General features: G+C 41.9%; 2 protein-coding genes across 3 annotated transcripts; both read left to right on the forward strand.

The window, feature by feature from the left end:
- Positions 1-2052: 2052 nt before the first annotated feature.
- Positions 2053-6500, forward strand: LOC123723882 (uncharacterized). Its single transcript, XM_045710985.2, has 2 exons — positions 2053-2241; positions 4090-6500. The coding sequence occupies exon 2, from the start codon at positions 4166-4168 to the stop codon at positions 5633-5635; it is 1470 nt and encodes a 489-aa protein (XP_045566941.1). The 5' UTR covers positions 2053-2241; positions 4090-4165; the 3' UTR covers positions 5636-6500.
- A 1860-nt stretch (positions 6501-8360) lies between these two features.
- On the forward strand, positions 8361-24321 carry LOC106564046 (uncharacterized). 2 transcript variants are annotated; one of them, XM_045710991.2, is made up of 3 exons: positions 8361-8646; positions 20234-20618; positions 20826-24321. In XM_045710991.2, the coding sequence occupies exons 2-3, from the start codon at positions 20240-20242 to the stop codon at positions 21599-21601; spliced, it is 1155 nt and encodes a 384-aa protein (XP_045566947.2). In that variant the 5' UTR covers positions 8361-8646; positions 20234-20239; the 3' UTR covers positions 21602-24321. The 2 variants fall into 2 exon arrangements, with proteins under 2 accessions (XP_045566947.2, XP_013985500.3); XM_014130025.3 differs by having other exon boundaries at positions 8367-8646; positions 20231-20618.
- The last annotated feature ends 515 nt before the right edge of the window (positions 24322-24836 follow it).

The raw sequence follows: 24836 nt of genomic DNA on the forward strand, positions 1-24836 counted from the left end.
ATACAGACTTGAAATCACTGGCCACTTTAATAAACGGAACACTAGTCATTTTAATAATGCCACTTTAATAATGTTTACATATCTTGCATTACTCATCTCATTTGTATATACTGTATTCTATGCTATCTATTGCAGCTTGCCTATGCTGCTCTAACATTGTTCATCCATATATTTATATATTTTTATTCCTTACTTAGATTTGTTTGTATTAGGTATTTGTTGTGGAATTGTTAGATATTACTGCACTGTCAGAGCTAGAAGCACAAGCATTTTTCTACACTCGCAATAACATCTGCTAACCATGTGTATGTGACCAATAAAATTGTATTTTATTAGCAACACAGGTGTGAGATTTTAAATGCTCATGCTAATGTATATAAGAAAAGAGATACTATCGAGTCTTCTTTAGATGTCGATTTGAGATGTGTTCAGCCTTAATAGTGTCACAACTTCCGCCGAAGTCGGTCCCTCTCCTTGTTCGGGTGGCATTCGGCGGTCGACGTCGCCGGTCTTCTAGCCGTCGCTGATCCACCTTTCATTTTCCATTGGTTTTGTCTTTGTTTTCTACACACCTGGTTTTCAGTCCCCAATTACATGTTCATGTATTTAACCCTCTGTTTCCCCCATGTTTTTTTGTGCCTGATTGTTTCTATGTTCATGTCGGTTCATGATGGCTGGTTTTTTGACGGGTGCCGTTTTCACCCGTGCGTATTTGGTCAAGTGTATTTGTTACCTTGATTATGAGTAAGGTACGTTGCTCACTCATTTTGCTCTCCTGCGCCTGACTTCATGCACCAGCTGTTACGTCCGTCGTAAGAAGGAGACCAAGGTGCAGCGTGGTTGGCAAACATTTTTTCCTTTATTAAAATGAACACCGTCAAAACAACAAAATACAAAAATGAACGTAAAGTTCTGCAGGCTTAAAAGCAGCTATACAAAAACAAGATCCCACAAAAACCCAGTGGGAACAAGCTGCCTAAATATGATCCCCAATCAGAGACAATGAAAGACAGCTGCCTCTGATTGGGAACCATATCAGGCTAACATAGAAATACAATAAGGTAGAATGCCCACCCAAATCACACCCTGACCTAACCAAATAGAGAAATAAAAAGGCTCTCTACGGTCAGGGCGTGACACCAGCTACACTCACCTTCTGACAAATAGGCGGTGGATATACAGCCCCAGGTCATGATCAGTTGATTTGACCAGACAATCAACATCTGTATCTGTGCCTTACTAGTGGAGGCAGGTGAGATGCCTTTGAATATACGGTGTAAAACAATGAATTATAGTATGCTCAGATTCTCTGTCTGTATTGAATAGTTTATAATTTGGTCAATCTAATAGTAGTGACCTACTATTGGTGGTATTAATGTTATTATGGAGAATTGAGAGAATGGGTGTATTAGTGAGATTCTGCTGGGTCCCAGGACATTCGGGTGTGGAAGGGAATGAAATTGTAGACCAGTTAGCCAAAAGAGTTTTGAAATGAGATATAATTGATATCAATGTTCCACTGGGTAGAGATGAGGCCAAATGTAAGATCAGAGCCATTTTGATAGATATGTGGCAGAAGAGATGGAACTCTGAGCCCAAGGGCTGGCATTTATATGCCCTCTAAAGAAAGGTTGTGGACCAAGATGTAAAGGAAGAGGTGGTGTTTGCTCGATTGTGCTTTGGACATTGTACATTGAACTTGTCATTACATCTGGTTGGCAAGCATGTGAATGGTTTGTGTCTCGAGTGTATGGTCGATGAAACGGTGGAGTATGTGTTGTTATATTGTTGTAAGTGTGTTTAAGAGAGTGTTTAAGAGATTGAAGTATAGGGTCATTGAGGTTGGAAGGGATTTGGGGGATGGGGGAGGGTCTATTAGAAGTTAGTAGGCTCTTTTTTTTTCTCAAGAAATACTGAGTTAGGTAGAAGGATTTAGAAATGTTGTAAACCGTGATTGACCACCCACTCCAGCACAGTAGGTGGCGGCATGCACCTTTAACGTTGGTTTGCGGACCGCCATTATATCATAGAAGAAGAAGTGGCCATAGGCAAGCGGAAGTCACTCCGCTTCCGGCCGACTCTGGCGATTCTTCACCAAATATTCTGTGCTGGGCATACTTCATACACTCGATCTATAAAGTACATCGACAAACTGACCTCCGAGTAACGACAATTCAATCTGAACGTCAACGAAAGTAACGGTCATCCCGTGGAAACTTTGGACTTGGCCTTTTACTGCTGGTGAGTTAGCATGCTATCGTTAGCTAACTGTAAGTTAAGTAAGCAACGCCAACTCAATGAATATGTGCGGTAAATGTATGACTTTACAGGACGCGTCTTTATAGAATAGTGGAAGGTTTATTTGTGTCTTATTCAAGCAAAGCTTCTCAACATGTTTTATTTTATTATACACGTATGATATAGTAATGTTCTAGAGACAATTTGAGTAAATTTACGTCACGAAATGAGATTCGTTCCCTTAAAATGGTTCCCTCCAGACATTTTTTTTTTTTAGATATTAGAATATATGATTAGAACATAGCTACACAGAACACAGTAGATAGTATTATATAAATAACATCTATGGTTCTCTCTTTATAACACCCTAAAATACTCTGGATACATTCAGGAACATAATTAGAATATTCATGCTCAATTTGGGGTAGGTGTAGCTCAGTATTGGACTAAAGGAGTCTAACGTTACTCAATAGTCCAAGAACCTTACATCTTCTGTTTTTAAAGATTGAATTGGCTCTGGAAGCCAAAAAGAGCCAAATACTACATATAAATGTGAATCGCTCAATTGCGGTACGGTTCTGGAAACATAAATCTCTCGACTTTCATATCACATCAAAATAATTTCACAAATGCGAAATACTTACTGTTTTAACCGGTTACGTTTGTGGCTTCCGTCTTCCGTCTTAGAGCATGTAGTCCACGCTGTCTTCCGTCTGTTTTCTGTAAACACGCTGCTGTAACATGGAGATATGGCCGTGTGGGAACACAAACCCTATAAAGGTGTGCATCAATTTAACCTTTTTTAAAAAAAAACATTTTTATTTATTATTTCTCGCTGATATGAAAGATAAGGTCCTTATGCTATCCAAAACCTTACCGTAAGTGTTGTGTGTTAATGTTCAGACCAAGCATCAGGGCTATTAACAAAACTCCCCTGTACAGAAGATGCCTTCATCCAATTACTCTTATGTGTAATGCAACTGAGAGTCAGGATCAAGGGCTAGGGTAGGTGCAACTAAGACCCCAAAAATGACAAGGGTTTCAGTAAGAGGACTAACTGGTGTCTCCAAGTGGACACACACCTCTTCAATGTGTGCACACTTACTAAGTAATTTCAATGCACTTTGACTCAACGAAAGAGCCATCTTTAATTATTATTTTTTTAAGCTCTCCTAGCTTTGCCATTGAGGAACTGAAGCAAGCACTTGTAGTTTTCTTGTTTGGAACCCAGCCCTGCATCTCCATCTTCACCCTGCATCTCCAAGATGCTTATATGAATGACATCAGAGCGGTATTTATTCTAACCCTTAACATCTCAGAACACATCGAGACCTCTTGATCTACAGCATTCCCCTTACTCAGACGACACAATGCGCAGAAGTCCCAATTAGCAGGAGGGATGTGGGTGAGATCATGTTGTGTGTGGTTCTCACGTTTTAGAGCGTCTATCAGTTGAATCTCATACAGCTCTGAGCTCTGACATGTATAGAATGTTACTGTACAGCCACTGTGTTCCAATGTTTTCCCTTATCAGTGACCTAATCTGCCATTTTCAACCCGTTTACGGGCTAGAGTGTAAAGTGTTGAGATCAATAGCCTCTAAATATAAATGTTATATAAACATACAATATACATTAAAAGCATTCATTGATATGACAACAGCATGTTGGTTTCACATCAAAACTTGAAATGCTGTGGAAATATTCAATCGGTAACGTGTTATCAGTAAGCATCGAAGTATTGGATGTATATATTTTGACACTATCCTTCTTCTACTACAGGTCATCTAGAGTGTATGGACTTCCTGCTGTCTTTTACAGTTCATTTATTTCCTGCTGTCTTCTATTACAGGTCATCTAAAGTGTATGGACTTCCTGCTGTCTTTCCATTGACTGCATTGCTGTTGTTGCCACATGAGCAGGACAACATGAGTCGAAAGAGGGACAAGCTGTTGGATGGACTGGAACAGAGTTTATACACTCTAACCAAGGACAACTTATGTTACCTGTGCGTTCGTTGTGGAATAGGCTCCAAGGATCGGTTCAAAGGTAAAGAAAACAGTGAACGCACGCTGCGGCGTCAAATCATGGAGGAAATCTGGGAAAATGAGGATTCAACGTCTTGGTTACTCCAACTGAAAGAGGACATCAGAGGTATACAGGAGGATGGTAGACATGTAACCATGAGCTCCAGTGCATCGAGCAGCGTGTCCTCGAGTCCCAGCCAGTCTGATGGTGACGGGGACGCTGCAGACTGCCATGAAGCTGGGAAGCCTCGACAGTTGGAAGTGACTCAGCGAACACACACTGGAGAGAATCCTTACAGCTGTAATCAGTGTGGGAAGACATTCACTCAGTCAGGAAGCCTGGCAACTCATCTGAGAACACACACTGGAGAGAAACCTCATAGCTGTGATGTATGTGGGAAGACTTTTAACGTAGCCTTCAATCTCATCCGACACCAGCGAACACACACTGGAGAGAAACCCTACAGCTGTGAGAAGTGTGGGAAGAGCTTTTCTCAGTTAGGACTACTGGCCAGCCACCGTCGTTCGCACACAGGAGAGAAACCGTATGTCTGTGATCAGTGTGGGCAGAGCTTTGTCAATCCGGGATCCCTGGCAAAGCACAAGCGAAAACAACATGCAGGAGAGAAGCCTTATAGCTGTGCGGATTGTGGGAAGAGTTTCTTTGAATCACATACCCTGGCTAACCATCGGAGGACACACACGGGAGAGAAGCCTTATAGCTGTGATCTATGTGGGAAAAGTTTCGCTCTGTCAGGAACCCTGATTAAACATAAGCTGACTCATACAGGAGAAAAACCGTACTGTTGTGACCAGTGTGGGAAGAGCTTCCGTGAATCAGGAAGGTTGAAAGTTCACCAGAGAATGCACACTGGAGAGAAACCTTACGGCTGTGATCAATGTGGGAAGAAATTTGGTCATTCGCAACACCTGAAAGAACACCTGCGAACGCACACAGGAGAGAAGCCATTTAGCTGTGATCAGTGTGAGAGGAAATTCACTCAACCACAACACCTGAAATCACACATGAGAACACACACTGGAGAGAAGCCGTTTGTCTGTGATCAGTGTGAGAAGAGATTCGCTCATTCACAACAACTCAAAGCACACCTGCGAATACACACTGGAGAGAAACCTCATATCTGCGATCAGTGTGAGAAGAAATTTGCTCATTCACAACACTTGAAAGATCACATGCGAACACACACAGGAGAGAAGCCATACATCTGTGGAGAGTGTGGAAAGAGCTTTGCTAGAACAGGAACACTGAAAGTGCACCAGAAATCACACGCAGCAGGTGAAGTGTGTACAGATCTGCCTCCCCAGCAGCAGTTCCAGAACCCTCAAATAAATCTGAACAGCCCAAAGTAACAGAACCCTCGATAAACTCTGAACAGCACAAAGTTCCAGATCCATCTCCCTCCCTGGGATCAGTTCCAGAACCCTCTATAAACAAAGAAAAGTCCTAAGTTCCGCTCCTGGACGACTCTAGCACTAGGAAATTATGACACCTATCTGTTATATATATGCGGTAAAGAGATCGATGGAACTCGACCAAAACAATAGAAATGCCATGGACACAGGTGGGAGAAAGATGCCATGGGGGAAAGATCCCGAATCTCCTCATGGTCCCCTCACTATATGTTGAGGTAAAAATCGGAGTATAATGCTTATATGGATGTCAACCCCCAACACATGTTCATGTCATCATCACCAATCAACTGCATTATAGTAACAAAAGGACTTTGACTGCCATCGGCGATTTGTGTATGCTACAAGCTCATAACAACAGGAGTTAGCAGTTACTTCTTCTAAACAGGAAAAGGGACAACTTCAAAAATGTTATGCAGAGGAAACAGACAAATATATCTAAATCGGACTAAAGTAACCACTTTGTGGGCCTGTTACGTAAATCATATGACGGATTTGATGAATATATCCACTTTAGTTAGATCAGATTTGTTGAATGTGAGCCAATGACGGCGTCACAGCGTCCTGCATTCCACTGACCTCTTTTCCCGCACCTGCGCCTGAATCCAGCTCTACAGATTCTGAATTCAGTTTTAATAGATTAAATACTAACCTTTTTTTTTTTCCTCGATAGAAAATGGCTTTTTAAATTGAGGTGTGGTCAGAAATGGAATAAAATAGCCTCATATACTTTTATCTGCTTTAAGATGACTTAAGACACTGTGTACAGAAACATTGGTTCATTAAAATCATTGAGTTACATGGAGTGTGCGTGACCATTTATTGTTTTGACTCCTCAGTTCAGTCACAGTTAAATCTTGGTACCACACCTAATATTATTCATGCATTTTATACTTGTACATTTCCTATGTGAATCACACCGTTGTTGTAAAGAACCACATCATTCTATGTGAAGACTAGATACCTGTTAGAGATGACATCATCAACTACCACCACCCTGAGGCATATACAGAGAGAGAGAGAGTTCGGCCAGGTTTTAGAAGGGCTACCATGTGAGTGCCTTTATTCAGCTATGGAGAAGGTGGAGCTCTCAGAACGTTCAGACAGAACTGCATTGAACCAACTCTATAGTACAGTAATATGGCTCTGCCACCACCCAGTCCTCCCTTTTATTTATTCTTATCATTAATGCCCATGCAATTTATACATGTACATTACTTATGTTAATAGCACAGTTCCTGTTAAATTCTCTTGGTAGAGATGTTCCTAAAAAGGTAACAGGCTTCTCCTGTTTTAGGTCAGTGAGTTGGCTTTTATGAACCAGCTATATTGTTTATTTGACACTTTGCCAAATGCAATAGTGTCCAAATAAAATAGCCAAAAAAGGGCGCTAAAATGTGATGCAATAGATCTTCGGGCTCCACTGGGTAGAGGTGAGGCTAAATGTAAGATCAGAGCCTTTTCGATAGATTTGGAAGAGAGCGTTAGTAGGTCAATGGGGGAATGTCCTCCTGGGGCTTACTCAGATTTTTTCCGCTGGGGCAGAAGAAGCGTGCTTTGCGCCTCAAAAAGACACTTGAATGTAATGTGTACTGATTTCCAAAGCAGGGCACCTGTCAAGGAGGTTATCTCTAGGGTGGCGAATGCAGATTATATTTTTTTATTTCACCTTTATTTAACCAGGCAAGTCAGTTAAGAACAAATTCTTATTTTCAATGACGGCCTAGGAACAGTGGGTTAACTGCCTTGTTCAGGGGCAGAACAACAGATTTTTACCTTGTCAGCTCAGGGATTTGATCTTGCAACCTTTCGGGTTACTAGTCCAACGCTCTAAGCACTAGGCTACCTAGCCGAGGAAGCAGGTGAAGTGATTGGTTCATGTCAATTGACGGGTATGGTGGATGGAGTAAGGAAATTGACTTCATCCATACTACTGTTCTTCGCTGAAAAGTCTCTCCCTTCTCATGTAAAGTTAGGATTTTTGAAATATCCTGTAAGAGCTTTTGTGCACAAACCCCTCTAGTGTCATAAATGCAAAAAGATTTGGTCACGTGTCAAATGTATGCAGACGGGAAGAATATCGCATGCCAGCTGAGGTAATGCTACAACTGTAAGTGGCGAACATGCACCTTCATTTCCCGGATTGTCCCGTTAGGGGGAAGGAGACAGAGGTGGCAAGAGTGAGGGATGTCCAGTGTGTCTCCGATCTGGAGGCGGTGAGAAGAGTGGAAGGGGTGAGTGGCGTTGAAGACGCGATGGTAATAGAGCCTGCACCAGTGAATGTTTCTCGGCAACCAAGGGATCCTGATATATTGCACGTGAAAAAGTTGGCCTTTGTAGCATTTAGTGCCTCGTCATAAACTACGCAGCACATAACAAAGAAGAAATCAGAGAACATTTTAGTCATTGTTAGTGCATACAGAACGCTCTTTTGTGACTCTGAGTTTACAGCCGAGGCCTTGCAAGAAATCCTGTCACAGAATGTTCTGTCCTTACAGGCCGCTGAGCCGTTGTCAGGATGTGACTTGAATTGGACTGTGACAGACGGAGTAGGATAGGTTTTTAATGTTTATTTTCCAACAACGGAGTTTTTTCCTTCTTCTATCGTTTACCACTCGTACAGTAGGTGGCGGCATGCACCTGACACTTGTTTGCGGACCGCCATCATACCGTAGAAGAAGAACAACAACAACGCCAGTCAAAGCGGAAGTCGCTACCTTGCAAGAGAGTAGCTGAAACGTTCGTGCTTGTAGCCTACTATAAATATATCATATTTTCAATCTCCAAAATGCAACAGCCACAGGACAACTTTGTTTGAAAGTCATAAAGGATCATTAGCCAAAACTGACGAGATAAAGCTAGCTAGCTACCTCATTTTCCACGTGGAAAAAAAGGAGGACTTGCTAACTACGTTAGCTTGCTAGCTAGCTGGCTTTTCTACAAGGAATTTGGTGAGTTAAATAGCTAGCTTCTGTTCAACAACAGCTGTAGGCGGATTAATGTTTTATGCACTTAAGAATGACGAATGTTGACAGTCTAGATATGACGATATCGTCAATAATTCCAGTTTAGTGGTTCGTGAACAAACACGGCAGTGCAGGCCCGGTCCTGGCCGTTCTGCCGCTCTAGACGAGACAACAACAACAAAAAAGCCGCCCTCCGCAAAACTAGAATAGTGTAGTCAGTGTCTGAGTGGTACCGTTTGTAAAACAGACATTTCCATTGTGTTATTAGTCCTGATTCCCGTGACTAATCATGTTGGCTGTTTAAGCTCTGAATATCAGCTACCCAATTTTTTTTTATCAGTGAGCCTATTTGCAATGAGTCAATGTATTTACACAGCAGGAAATGCTGAACTATTGTATTTTTTTTGCTATGATCAGTTCGTCAAAAACCATTAAGAAATATAAACTTGTAATCACTGATTATCATGATTTAGCCCGCAGGGTGAAACTCCTGGACAGCAGGTCTGATTTTTAGGATGTAGTATTTGTTAAAATGTCATTCACACTGAATAGCTTTTTTTATTGCCTCAATTTTGTTTAGGCTATTTGATCGGAGAAGCGTGCATGCATGATGTAAAAAGTGTCTGATTCACGACATTGTCATAGATTATTTTTTGACGGAACGTTGATGGAGCGCCATAGCGGTGCATCTCTCCAACAGCACCCTGGAGAAGCACGGACCAGCTAAATATTTTGCGAAAATAATTAATTAGTTTGTCTGCCACCAATAAGAATCAAAAATGACTTAAAATGACTCATTATAAATCATAAAATGTATGTTTCACTTACAGTCAAGAGGGTTGACAACTAAGCCGCATAAAACAGATCTTCGATGTCCCAATACCATGGCAACGGGTTTGAGCTGTTAAACAAAACAGATGCATCAATTCGTTATTTTAAATTTAAGCTATAATATAAAATTCTCTCCAGAAATAATTCTCAGTATATATGGGGTATTGAACAGACAGACCGGTGCAGACTCTGCCATGCGGACAAAGAATCAATAGCATGTCTCTTTGGTCCTGTCCTTTAGGGCTGGGTGGTATGGCTCAATAGCCTGTCTCTTTGGTACTGTCCTTTTAGGTGTGGGCAGTCTGGCTCAATAGCCTGTCTCTTTGGTACTGTCCTTTTAGGTGTGGGCAGTCTGGCTCAATAGCGTGTCTCTTTGGTACTGTCCTTTAGGGCTGGGCAGTATTGCTCAACAGCCTGTCACTTTGGTACTGTCCTTTAGGGCTGGGCAGTATTGCTCAATAGCCTGTCTCTTTGGTACTGTCCTTTAGGGCTGGGTGGTATTGCTCAATAGCGTGTCTCTTTGGTACTGTCCTTTAGGGCTGGGTGGTATTGCTCAATAGTGTCTCTTTGGTACTGTCCTTTACGTCTGGGTGATATGGCTCAATAGTGTCTCTTTGGTACTGTCCTTTACGTCTGGGTGATATGGCTCAATACTCATATCTCCGTTTATGTTCAAATTTATGGGCGACTCACGATATATCTTGATATTTTAAAATGTTATCCTCTAAATAAGCTTTGTTGTACAATTTTAAAGGTAAAATACACTGCATTTAAAAACGGTGAGAAATAATTGAATGAATTCAGAGCTTGTGAAATTATACCAAGGCTGAATATATTCCTTCCACAACGAAAAGACCCACTAATAATTTAATAAAATAGTTGTACCTGCTTTTTTTATGCTATCACTGATCTGGCTTTCAGGTCTGTCTATACAAATGCCCTTTTTGCTACAACTTTAACCAGAACCATGCATAATGCACATTCACTAATAATGTAGCAGGCATTATAGAACATTAACACTGGTCTCATAAAGTCTCTCCAGCACAAGCCCACGTGCTAGTGAGTAGCCAACTCATATTTATATTTCAAGTTTAGAATCTGTGCTAGCTAACAAGGCATAGCAGTTGAATTGTTATAAAAACACAGCTTTCAGTCAGTCTCCAGCTGTTTGAACAGCATGCTAGCCTGTCCACTTTGTTCACATGTTGAAACCAAGTGGCCTACCTTATTTCTCAGAATGAGAAAGATTTGCCAATTCCTTATATAATTGTTTTATTCTTATTGCACATTCATAAAACACAGACTAAACAGCCAGTATAACAGTCTTTATTTGACTAAAATGCTGCTAGCGGTGCATGGTACTGTAATGCGCTTGTAACAAAATGAGCATTTTGGCATCTGTTTTAGTAGTCTGCTCTGCTTGAAATGTGAGGAGTTGAAACATGAACGGGGATTGGTTCGAAAGGTTAACGTCTCCTCTATTACAGTAAAATAATGTCTCCATGTGTTTCAGTGTCCATATGACTGAGTGTTAGACCAAACCTCAAATGCAAATAGCGAGTTGAAACTGCTTGTCAGCGATGAAGAAGTGATCTCTCATCTTTGTTGTTGTGAGTGGTAGGGACTTGGGAGAAAGAAGCCGAGAGAGAGGTTTCACTCGCCAAAATTAGCCCAATGTGTTTCTATGTGCTTATTTTGAACCTAAGCTTGTTGCCTGCCTTCACTTTGGGACAACAACTCCTGTTGTTAGGGAAGAGACATGAGCATTTCGTCATTATATACAGATATCTGATGTAAATGGAGAAAGTGCACACAGCACAGAAGGACCAAAAAGACAAGATGAGAACAAGCGGACATAAACGCTCATAAAAAAAAAAAAAATTACTTGATTCTGCTATACAGGCATTTGTAATCTTTTGCAAAAACATACATTAGAATAAATCAAATGAAATTGATATATCGCCCAGCCCTACTGTCCAGTAGGTGTCTAGTTCCTGGAGTCAGGTTCAGGAACAATATCAGGGTGTGGTTGGTCCTGCACACTATATAGCTGGGAGACTTGAAGGACCACCGTCAGTCAACAGGAAATATCATTGTGCTCTTGGGTTAAATGTTTATTTTTGGGGACGTTTGGTCAGAAATATTGCAGATGGCGGGGTTGAAGTCCCTAGTGAGACACCATGGGAGAATGGAAGGATGTATTGCGAGAGGAAATGGTAGAATGATGATTTCCTGGGAAAGATGGGTTGATCTGATGCTGTCTGAAGGGTGGAATTGATGAGTGTTGGAAAAATTATAAACGCAAATGTACAGTATAAATGTTTGACATTTAGCTATTTATGGTTAGTGTTTTTGTTTCATGCTGTGAGCGGTGTGTCTGCTGGTCCCGGTAGTTTCATGCTGTGAGCGGTGTGTCTGCTGGTCCTGGTAGATTCATGCTGTGAGCGGTGTGTCTGCTGGTCCTGGTAGATTCATGTTGTGAGCGGTGTGTCTGCTTGTCCTGGTAGATTCATGCTGTGAGCGGTGTGTCTGCTGGTCCTGGTAGTTATGGGTGCGCTCACTTCCGTGCCCGCCTGGGCGTGCCAAGTCCCACGCTTGAAAAATCCCTTTGGGCCTGGGCGGGGCCTTGTCGATGTCTCAGGGCGAGTGGGGGAATGAGCACTCACTGACCAGAACACCTTCTGACCCTCTGATGTGTGCGGCCATTTGTATTGTCTGTGTATTGTTGTTTTAAAGAAAATAAGAAAATCAATCTATATACAGTATCAGTCAAAGGTTTGGAGACACCTACCCATTACAGGGTTTTTCTTTATTTTTACTATTTTCTACATTGTAGAATAATAGTGAAAACATCAAAACTATGAAATAACACATATGGAATCATGTAGTAACCAGAAAGTGTTCAACAAATCAAAATATATTTGAGATTTGAGATTCTTCAAATAGCCACCCTTTTCCTTGATGTCAGCTTTGCACACGCTTGGAATTCTCTCAACCAGCTTCATGAGGTAGTCACCTGGAATGCATTTCAATTAACAGGTGTGCCTTGTTAAAAGTTAATTTGTGGAATTTCTTTCCTTCTTAATGCGTTTGAGCCATCAGTTGTGTTGTGACAAGGTGGGGGTGTACAGAAGATAGCCCTAGTTGGTAAAATAACAAGTCCATATTATAGCAAGAACAGCTCAAAGAAGCAAAGAGAAACGACTGTCCATCATTACTTTAAGACATGAAATTTTCCATATTGACTAACCTTCAAGAACTTTGATGAGACTGGCTCTCGAGGACCGCCACAGGAATGGAAGACCCAGAGTTGCCTCTGCTGCAGAGGATAAGTTCATTAGAGTTACCAGCCTCAGAAATTGCAGCCCAAACAAATGCGTCACGGAGTTACAGACACATCTCAACATCAACTGTTCAGAGGAGACTGTGTGAATCAGGCCTTCATGGTTGAATTGCTGCAAAGAAACTACTACTAAAGGACACCAATAATATAAAGAGACTTGCTTGGGCCAAGAAACACAAGCAATGGACATTAGACCGGTGGAAATGTTTTCTTTTGGTCTGGAGTCCAAATTGGACATTTTTGGTTCCAACCGCAGTGTCTTTGTGAGACGTGGTGTGGGTGAACGGATGATTTGCATGTATATTTCCCACCGTAAAGCATGGAGGAGGAGGTGTGGGGGTGCTTGTCTGGTGACAATGTTTGTGATTTAGAATTCAACGCACACTTAACCAGCATGGCTAACACAGCATTCTGCAGCGATACGCCATCCCATCTGGTTCGGGCTTAGACAATCTTTCGTTTTTCAACAGGATAATGACCAAACACACCTCCAGGCTGTGTAAGGGCTAGTTGACCAAGAAGGAGAGTGATGGAGTGCTACATCAGATGACCTGGCCTCCACAATCCCCCGACCTCAACCAAATTAGGATGGTTTGGGATGAGTCGGACTGCAGAGTGAAGGAAAAGCAGCCAACAAGTGCTCCGCATATGTGGGAACTCCTTCAAGACTGTTGGAAAAGCAATCCAGGTGAAGCTGGTTGAGAGAATGTCAAGAGTGTGCAAAGGGTGGCTACTTTGAAGAATCTCAAATCTCAAATATACACTGCTCAAAAAAATAAAGGGAACACTTAAACAACACAATGTAACTCCAAGTCAATCTCACTTCTGTGAAATCAAACTGTCCACTTAGGAAGCAACACTGATTGACAATAAATTGCACATGCTGTTGTGGAAATGGAATAGACAACAGGTGGAAATTATAGGCAATTAGCAAGACACCCCCAATAAAGGAGTGGTTCTGCAGGTGGGGACCACAGACCACTTCTCAGTTCCTATGCTAACTGGCTGATGTTTTGGTCACTTTTGAATGCTGGCGGTGCTTTCACTCTAGTGGTAGCATGAGACGGAGTCTACAACCCACACAAGTGGCTCAGGTAGTGCAGCTCATCCAGGATGGCACATCAATGTGAGCTGTGGCAAGAAGGTTTGCTGTGTCTGTCAGCGTAGTGTCCAGAGCATGGAGGCGCTACCAGGAGACAGGCCAGTACATCAGGAGACGTGGAGGAGGCCGTAGGAGGGCAACAACCCAGCAGCAGGACCGCTACCTCCGCCTTTGTGCAAGGAGGAGCAGGAGGAGCACTGCCAGAGCCCTGCCAAATGACCTCCAGCAGGCCACAAATGTGCATGTGTCTGCTCAAACGGTCAGAAACAGACTCCATGAGGGTGGTATGAGGGCCCGACGTCCACAGGTGGGGGTTGTGCTTACAGCCCAACACCGTGCAGGAAGTTTGGCATTTGCCAGAGAACACCAAGATTGGCAAATTCACACTTTTTTTGGTTACTACATGATTCCATATGTGTTATTTCAGAGTTTTGATGTCTTCACTATTATTCTACAATGTAGAAAATAGTAAAAATAAAGAAAAACCCTTGAATGAGTAGGTGTTCTAAAACTTTTGACCGGTAGTGTGTAACAAAAACGGGCACTGCTAATCATGGGGTGACTTCAGCGCTCACCTAAATACCCCATATACCACTTGGGTGAGAGAAATTGTCATTGTTTTTGGGCAGAATTATGTGAGCTGTTATGTGTTGTTGGAGGTGCGTCTTGTTCAGTTTAGCTCAGAAAATACCGCCCTCATCAATTAGCCACACTTGTCGGCCACCTAATCCTGCCTAATGGGTGGGGACTGACTATTACCCGAAAGTTCCCGCCCAACTATGTCGGTGAACGTTAGCTAGTCTGATAATGCCCTGTTTAAAAAGATGATCAGCTCAAATCAACCCTAGTTTTAATTTTCATGTCGCAGCCTTTAAACTACGTTCTGAATAGCTGCAGAAATAGCAGCAGATTTCTGTAATTGATTTGGTTGCGGCAATGTTGAAATTACGTAATTAGTCGATCTGAGTTCCCTTCTTTAGATCAGGAGACTGATAGCCCCAAGACGCTAATGTTAAGCAAGACAAACTCATTTGCACGATTTCACTAAATATCATCAATATCATTTTGGGGGGTGAATTAGAGCTTGTTTTGTGAAAACAAATCGTATTTTGGTGGCCTCTGGCACATTTTTAATGCCAGATTAGATTTTCAATTTATAACACTGATCACATTTTTTCACACGTTTTACAGTGTTTAAATTTTATTTGTCACGTGGCAATTACAACTGGTGTAGACTTTACTTTAAAAATAAAATAGTAACATGAGTAATAAAATAAAATACAGAATTGCGCTGTATACTGGGAGAACCAGTACCAGATCAATGTGGAGCTATATACAGGGAGTACCAGTACCAGATCAATGTGGAGCTATATACAGGGAGTACCAGTACCAGATCAATGTGGAGCTACAGTGGGGGGGGGGGGGGGGAGTATTTGATCCCCTGCTGATTTTGTACGTTTGCCCACATACAAAGAAATGATCAGTCTATAATTTTAATGGTAGGTTTATTTGAACAGTGAGAGGCAGAATAACAACAAATAAAATCCAGAAAAACGCATGTCAAAAAGGTTATAAAATGATTTGCATTTTAATGAGGGAAATAAATATTTGACCCCTCTGCAAAACATGACTTAGTACTTGGTGGCAAAACCCTTGTTGGCAATCACAGAGGTCAGACGTTTCTTGTAGTTGGCCACCAGGTTTGCACACATCTCAGGAGGGATTTTGTCCCACTCCTCTTTGCAGATCTTCTCCAAGTCATTAAGGTTTCGAGGCTGACGTTTGGCAACTCGAACCTTCAGCTCCCTCCACAGATTTTCTATGGGATTAAGGTCTGGAGACTGGCTAGGCCACTCCAGGACCTTAATGTGCTTCTTCTTGAGCCACTCCTTTGTTGCCTGGGCCTTGTGTTTTGGGTCATTGTCATGCTGGAATACCCATCCACGACCCATTTTCAATGCCCTGGCTGAGGGAAGGAGGTTCTCACCCAAGATTTGATGGTACATGGCCCCGTCCCATCGTCCCTTTGATGCGGTGAAATTGTCCTGTCCCCTTAGCAGAAAAACACCCCCAAAGCATAATGTTTCCACCTCCATGTTTGACGATGGAGATGGTGTTCTAGGGGTCATAGGCAGCATTCCTCCTCCTCCAAACACGGCGAGTTGAGTTGATGCCAAAGAGCTCCATTTTGGTCTCATCTGACCACAACACTTTCACCAGTTGTCCTCTGAATCATTCAGATGTTCATTGGCAAACCTCAGATGGGCATGTACAGTGCCTTGCGAAAGTATTCGGCCCCCTTGAACTTTGACCTTTTGCCACATTTCAGGCTTCAAACATAAAGATATAAAACTGTAATTTTTTGTGAAGAATCAACAACAAGTGGGACACAATCATGAAGTGGAACGAAATTTATTGGATATTTCAAACTTTTTTAACAAATAAAAAAACGGAAAAATTGGGCGTGCAAAATTATTCAGCCCCTTTACTTTCAGTGCTGCAAACTCTCTCCAGAAGTTCAGTGAGGATCTCTGAATGATCCAATGTTGACCTAAATGACTAATGACGATAAATAGAATCCACCTGTGTGTAATCAAGTCTCCGTATAAATGCACCTGCTCTGTGATAGTCTCAGAGGTCCGTTTAAAGCGCAGAGAGCATCATAAAGAACAAGGAACACACCAGGCAGGTCCAAGATACTGTTGTGGAGAAGTTTAAAGCCGGATTTGGATACAAAAAGATTTCCCAAGCTTTAAACATCCCAAGGAGCACTGTGCAAGGGATAATATTGAAATGGAAGGAGTATCAGACCACTGCAAATCTACGAAGACCCGGCCGTCCTTCTAAACTTTCAGCTCATACAAGGAGAAGACTGATCAGAGATGCAGCCAAGAGGCCCATGATCACTCTGGATGAACTGCAGAGATCTACAGCTGAGGTGGGAGACTCTGTCCATAGGACAACAATCAGTCGTATACTGCACAAATCTGGCCTTTATGGAAGAGTGGCAAGAAGAAAGCCATTTCTTAAAGATATCCATAAAAACTGTCGTTTAAAGTTTGCCACTAGCCACCTGGGAGACACACCAAACATGTGGAAGAAGGTGCTCTGGTCAGATGAAACCAAAATCAAACTTTTTGGCAACAATGCAAAACGTTATGTTTGGCGTAAAAGCAACACAGCTCATCACCCTGAACACACCATCCCCACTGTCAAACGTGGTGGCAGCATCATGGTTTGGGCCTGCTTTTCTTCAGCAGGGGCAGGGAAGATGGTTAAAATTGATGGGAAGATGGATGGAGCCAAATACAGGACCATTCTGGAAGAGAACCTGATGGAGTCTGCAAAAGACCTGAGACTGGGACGGAGATTTGTCTTCCAACAAGACAATGATCCAAAACATAAAGCAAAATCTACAATGGAATGGTTCACAAATAAACATATCCAGGTGTTAGAATGGCCAAGTCAAAGTCCAGACCTGAATCCAATTGAGAATCTGTGGAAAGAACTGAAAACTGCTGTTCACAAACGCTCTCCATCCAACCTCACTGAGCTCGAGCTGTTTTGCAAGGAGGAATGGGCAAAAATTTCAGTCTCTCGATGTGCAAAACTGATAGAGACATACCCCAAGCGACTTACAGCTGTAATCGCAGCAAAAGGTGGCGCTACAAAGTATTAACTTAAGGGGGCTGAATAATTTTGCACGGCCAATTTTTCAGTTTTTTATTTGTTAAAAAAGTTTGAAATATCCAATAAATTTCGTTCCACTTCATAATTGTGTCCCACTTGTTGTTGATTCTTCACAAAAAAATAGTTTTATATCTTTATGTTTGAAGCCTGAAATGTGGGAAAAGGTCAAAGTTCAAGGGGGCCGAATACTTTCGCAAGGCACTGTATATGTATTCTTGAGCAGGGGGACCTTGCGGGCGGTGCAGGATTTCAGTCCTTCACGGCGTAGTGTGTTACTAATTGTTTTCTTGGTGACTATGGTCCCAGCTGCCTTGAGATCATTGACAAGATCCTCCCGTGTAGTTCTGGGCTGATTCCTCACCGTTCTCATGATCATTGCAACCCCACGAGGTGAGATCTTGCATGGAGCCCCAGGCCGAGGGAGATTGACAGTTCTTTTGTGTTTCTTCCATTTGCGAATAATCGCATCAACTGTTGTCACCAAGCTGCTTGGCGATGGTCTTGTAGCCCATTCCAGCCTTGTGTAGGTCTACAATCTTGTCCCTGACATCCTTGGAGAGCTCTCTGGTCTTGGCCATGGTGGAGAGTTTGGAATCTGATTGATTGATTGCTTCTGTGGACAGGTGTCTTTTATACAGGTATCAAGCTGCAGTTAGGAGCTCTCCCTTTAAGAGTGTGCTCCTAATCTCAGCTCGTTACCTGTATAAAAGACACCTGGGAGCCAGAAATCTTTCTGATTGAGAGGGGGTCAAATACTTATTTCCCTCATTAAAATGCAAACCAATTTATAATATTTTTGACATGCGTTTTTCTGGAAATGTTTGTTATACTATTTCTCACTGTTCAAATAAACTTACCATTAAAATTATAGACTGATCCTTTCTTTGTCAGTGGGCAAACGTACAAAATCAGCAGGGGATCAAATACTTTTTCCCCCCACTATATATACAGGGAGTACCAGTACCAGGTCAATGTGGAGCTATATACAGGGAGTACCAGATCAATGTGCAGCTATATACATGGAGTACCAGATCAATGTGGAGCTATATACAGGGAGTACCAGTACCAGATCAATGTGGAGCTATATACAGGGAGTACCAGATCAATGAGCAGCTATATACAGGGAGTACCAGTACCAGATCAATGTAGAGCTCCAGAAGACAGCTGGTGTGTGCTGTGTGGAGGCATCAACTTGTGTACTCTGCTCCAGAAGTTGTGACTCGTGGGAGCATGGTGGTGCTTGAATGAACGGCCAATCGTATTGCTCAGCTACAAATAGCATGACATTTACGTGTGTAGACTGCGTCAGAGCAGGAAAATGTTGAACTGGAACGCAAAAATGCGCGGAAAAGTTACTGGCCCTGTCATGGGAGTGACTTGCGAGATCCACTGGCCTGACTGACACGTTTTTACGGGCCCAGCGTTCATGTCGGGCCCGGCACGCGAAATAAAATAAATGATTGTACCATAAAACAACAGGCTAAGTGTTAGCAGGTGGGCTACAGTCATTGGACCGTATCCCCAACCTTATAGACCCTGTCTCGTAAATTAATCAGAGGTTTTAAATGTCCAAATTCATCAATATGCTGAAATAAATTGTGATTTTGTTGAAGACCAAGACATATAAATTCCTCTCTACATACACGTATCACACTTCAGATTACTTGTATTTTGCTAAAATACTACCTTTTAAAAACTGCTCACGCACCAATATTTACCAAGCGGTCACTCCATACTGAAATTGATTAGTTTGTTCTACTGTAATAAATAGCGCGCATATTAATCACTCGCATCGAAATCAATGAAAATGGGACAATAGCCGCAGAAACATCTGCCGTTTGTCCTCTTCTAAAAAGACCGACCACAACGAACTTGGGAATACTTCCATACCTGTTGATAGATGACAATCTGTAGTAGTTATTTATCAACTAAAGTGTTCCTGCTGTCTTCTTCTACTACAGGTGTATGGACTTCCTGCTGTCTTCTTCTACTACAGGTGTATGGACTTCCTGTTGTCTTCTTCTTCTTCTACTACAGGTCATCTAAAGTGTATGGACTTCCTGCTGTCTTCTTCTTCTTCTACTACAGGTCATCTAAAGTGTATGGACTTCCTGCTGTCTTCTTCTTCTTCTACTACAGGTCATCTAAAGTGTATGGACTTCCTGCTGTCTTCTTCTTCTTCTACTACAGGTCATCTAAAGTGTATGGACTTCCTGCTGTCTTCTTCTTCTTCTACTACAGGTCATCTAAAGTGTATGGACTTCCTGCTGTCTTCTTCTTCTTCTACTACAGGTCATCTAAAGTGTATGGACTTCCTGCTGTCTTCTTCTTCTTCTACTACAGGTCATCTAAAGTGTATGGACTTCCTGCTGTCTTCTTCTTCTTCTACTACAGGTCATCTAAAGTGTATGGACTTCCTGCTGTCTTCTTCTTCTACTACAGGTCATCTAAAGTGTATGGACTTCCTGCTGTCTTCTTCTTCTACTACAGGTCATCTAAAGTGTATGGACTTCCTGCTGTCTTCTTCTTCTACTACAGGTCATCTAAAGTGTATGGACTTCCTGCTGTCTTGCCATTGACTGCATTGTCATTGTTCCCACCAGCAGGACAACATGAGTGGAGAGAAGGAAGCATTGCTGGAAGAAATCGAACAGAGTTTACATCCTCTAACAGAGGATAATTTACGATACCTGTGTGAATGCTGTGGAATAGATGGCTCCCAAGTTAAAGGAAAGAACCATCGCTCGTTGAGACGTAAAATCATGGAGGAAATGTGGGAAAATGCAGATTCAGTCAATTCGGAGGAGCAGGGAATGTCTTGGTTACTCCGACTGAAAGATGACATCAGAAAGATACATGAAGAATCTACTGTGGCACCCATGAGTCCCAGCCAGTCTGATGATGATGCTACAGACTGCGACGAAGAATGGAACGTGGAGGACAACGATGGAGAGGGAGATTCAGATTCGATGTCATCAAGTAGGAACAATGGTGTGTGTGTATTAGAAGACAATCTGCTTCAGTAACAGTTCATTGATTGGTCAATATTTATTAATTGACCCATATTTGCTGAACGTAACTATTCAGTGTTGTATAGTAGCTCATCTGTGTTGGGTGGGGAAGATACTTCAACACTAGTTCATTGTGAAATACTTTGGTACATATGAGGAACCTTAACTTCATGTCTTTGTTTCACAGGGGACAACCCTAACGGTCGCTCGCTCAGTGGGAGGGTCTTATCATCTGGGAAGGCTCGAGGATTGAAAGAGATCCAGCGACCTTATAGCTGTGATGTATGTGAGAAAAGTTTCCCACATTTAGGAGACCTAAAGAGACACCAGAGAATACACACAGGAGAGAAACCATATGGCTGTGATCAATGTGGGAAGAGTTTTCGTCAGCCAGGGCAACTGACTAAACACAAGCTAACACACACTGGAGAGAAATCTTATCGCTGTGATCAATGTGGGAAGAGTTTTGCTCGAGCTGATTCCAGGACTGAACACAAGCGAACACACACAGGAAGGAAATCTTATGTCTGTGATCAATGTGGGAAGAGTTTCACTACCTTAGGAGCACTGACTATACACCATAGAATACACACAGGAGAGAAACCATATGTCTGTGCTGTATGTGAAAAGAGTTTCCGTCAGTCAGGACAACTGACTATACACAAGCGAACACACACAGGAGAGAAACCATATAACTGTGATCAATGTGAGAAGAGTTTTGCTGAAGCTGGTTCCCTGACTGAACACAAACGAACACATACAGGAGAGAAACCATATGTCTGTGATCAATGTGGGAAGAGTTTCACTACATTAGGAACACTGACTATACACCAGAGAATTCACACAGGAGAGAAACCTTATGTTTGTGCTATATGTGGAAAGAGTTTCCGTCAAACGGTACAACTGACAAGGCACAAGAGAACACACACGGGAGAGAAATCTTTTAGAAGCTTTGATCAATGAGGGGATTCGATAATCTCGCCTGGGTTGCCCCGGTGCGAAGTGTTTGCATCTGGTGAAAGGTGATTGCATTCGTTTTAGAACCAGGAAAGCCCATGGCAAAGTCGGCTCAAAACAAAAGTGACATATATTTAAGCTTGTGGAGTAATGACTAGGATTCTGTGTTTTCAAAAGCAAGAAGTGATTGCTTTTGATAAAATCATTTTATCTGCCTTCTCAATGAAAACTCATTTGAGCATCAATTTTATGGAAAAGATATGTATGTTTCTGGACGATGCACCATGCTGGCTTGACCGAGCGATGCAGATTACTGTTACATTTGAGAAGGGCGCTCCTCCATCACCGCTTTCGCCCGTTTAGACGGGGGCCGCACGGCTTACACAAGCTAACACACACTGGAGAGAAGCCTTTCCAATGCTCTGTGTGGAAAGAGTTATACCAACATAAGGCTTTTTGAAATCTCAGGAGAGAAACCATACCTCTGTGCTATATGTGGAAACAGTTTTCCGTCAGGCAGTACAACTGACTAGACACATGCTAACACACAGGGGAGAGGGCTGTGATCAATGTGGGATAAGTTTTGCTCGAGCGGATTACCTGACTGAACACACACAAACTCACAGTTGAAGATGCATCAGCGAACACACACTGGAGAGAGACATTACAGATGTGTGGTCTGCTGTGAGTTTAGTTTATTAGATCCCCATTAGCTACAGGATTTTGGATCCCCATTTTTCACGGTTTTGGTACTGTGAAGAAACTCACTGGTGTGTCTGGTGGGGTATCTACAGTGTATTTGGGAAGTATTCAGACCCTGGGGGAGAAGGACCTTGGTCAGGGCGGTGACCAAGAACACGATGGTCACTCTGACAGAGCTCCACAGTTCCTCTGTGGAGATGGGAGAACTTTCTAGAAGGACAACCATCTCTGCAGCACTCCACCAATCAGGCCTTTATGGTAGAGTGTCCAGGTGGAAGCCACTCCTCAGTTAGAGGCACATGACAGCCCGCTTAGAGTTTGCCAAAAGGCACCTAAAGGACTCTTAGACCATGAGAAACAAGCATCATGCTGTGGGGATGTTTTTCAGCAGCAGGAACTGGGAGACTAGTCAGAATCGAGGGAAAGATGAATGGAGAGATCCTTGATGAAAACCTGCTTAGGACCTCCGACTGGGGCATGGTTCACCTTCCAACAGGACAATGACCCTAAGCACACAGCCAAGACAACGCAGAAGTGGCTTCGGGACAAGTCTCTGAATGTCCTTGAGTGGCCCAGCCAGAGACCGGACTTGAACCCGATCTAACATCTCTGGAGAGACCTGAAAATAGCTGTGCAGCGACGCTCCCCATCCAACCTGACAGAGCTTGAGAGGATCTGCAGAGAAGAATGGGGGAAACTCTCCAAATATAGGTTAGCGTCATACCCAATAAAACTCAAGGCTATAATCGCTGCCAAAGGTGCTTCAACAAAGTACTGATTAAAGGGTCTGAATACTTATGTAAATGTGATGTCAGTTTTTTATTTTATTTGTATAAATTTGCAACAATTTGGAAAAAAGTCTGTTTTTTTGCCTTGTCATTATGGGGTATTGTGTGTAGATTGATGATGAAAACAATTTAATCCATTTTAGAATAAGGCTGTAACGTAACAAAATGTGGAATAAATCAAGGGGTCTGAATACTTTCTGAAGGCACTTTGTCTGTCCTGAAGTGTATACAAATACATTATACAAGTGGTTAGGTGTTTTCATCACACAAATATTTCTTAAGACAAGAAGTAGTCAATTTCTCCTCAACCATAAAAGACTATCATCCATGTTGTTGATGTTAGTTATATGTGTGTAGTTAAAGGGCAAGGCGTGCTGCTTTGTTTTGAGCCAGGTTTGCTAGGTCTTTCTTTTCTGCACCATATTACCAGACAGTCATCAAGATGGGACAAGACCAGAGCCTGGACAACTAGTACAGTTAATCTTTGTGTCAAAAACACAGACACACCCCTCCCCATCTTCACAACAACTTAGTCAATATGACTTGACCATGATAACTTCACCCCATCTTCACAACAACTTAGTCAATATGACTTGACCGTGATAACTTCACCCCATCTAAACAACGACTTAGTCAATATGACTTGACCGTGATAACTTCAAGTTGTTCAATGGATACACACCCCAGTTGAGGTTTAGGTCTAAGAGAATGGTTTGAACCAAATACAATGCTTTTTAGATGTATTTAAGTCCAGTTGATTCTGTCAGTCCTTGCTAAGAGTCTCCGTGAGCTCCCTGGCTGTAGGTGCTGATGTGTAGAGTCTGCAGTCGTCAGCAATACATAGTAATTTTAGCTTCTTGTAAGACAAATGGCAAATCATTTGTAAAAATAGAGAAGAGTAAGTTTTGTGTGTTGGTTTGATGGCATGTTGAGGGGTTATATTTACTTTACGACCTACTGTTAGTGCTTTCATCTTAAGATGACTGAGAGACAGTCACTTTCAAAACGGGTTCATATTGTCAATTAAAATAATGTTATAATGTAGAATGCTTTGCCAATGTTATAGGTACAGTTTTCATGTTGTAATTCAATGTTATAGGTCGAGTTTTCATGTTGTAATTCAATAGGTAGAGTTCATGTTGTAATTTAATTAAAATTGAACGCATATGTGCTTGTAGTTAATACATGCCCCTGTATTTTTGTTTTTAATGAGAATAAATACGAAGCTCCTATAAACTTTGGCATTCTTTTTTTAAACTTATTCTTCTGAGAACAACTAAAAATGTATTTTTTTAAACCTAAAGTAAGATTAGCTACACGAAACATCATCCACGTAGACACACAATAGTTTTGTATCTCCTATTGGGGAAAGACTAATGAACGGGCTGCACCGTCACTATGGGAGCTCTGTTAAATTGTGCATAGAAGCAATTTTTTTTTTTTTACTCTGCAAACGGTTAAACTCGTGAGATATAGATGTTTTCTGTAAAGTGGGTAACATAATATTATCATCCTAAATTGAAATGTTGATTTATTTGTACATATTAGATTATTTTATATTGCGCTGTCTTTCCTTGATGTTTTGATCCAAATGGACACCATACGTTTCAACTACATTACGCAAGCTCACGTTTTGATCACATCGAATTTAGGTTAATTAGACATCATTTTTACCTCAGATTGGTGCTGTTAATGTAAAAGTTTATAGTTATCGCGATGACACAATCGATTGCTTAATAAAACAGATCAAT

Source organism: Salmo salar, chromosome 02, assembly GCF_965601325.2.
Source record: "Salmo salar chromosome 02, fSalSal1, whole genome shotgun sequence".
Classification (NCBI taxonomy): Eukaryota; Metazoa; Chordata; class Actinopteri; order Salmoniformes; family Salmonidae; genus Salmo; species Salmo salar.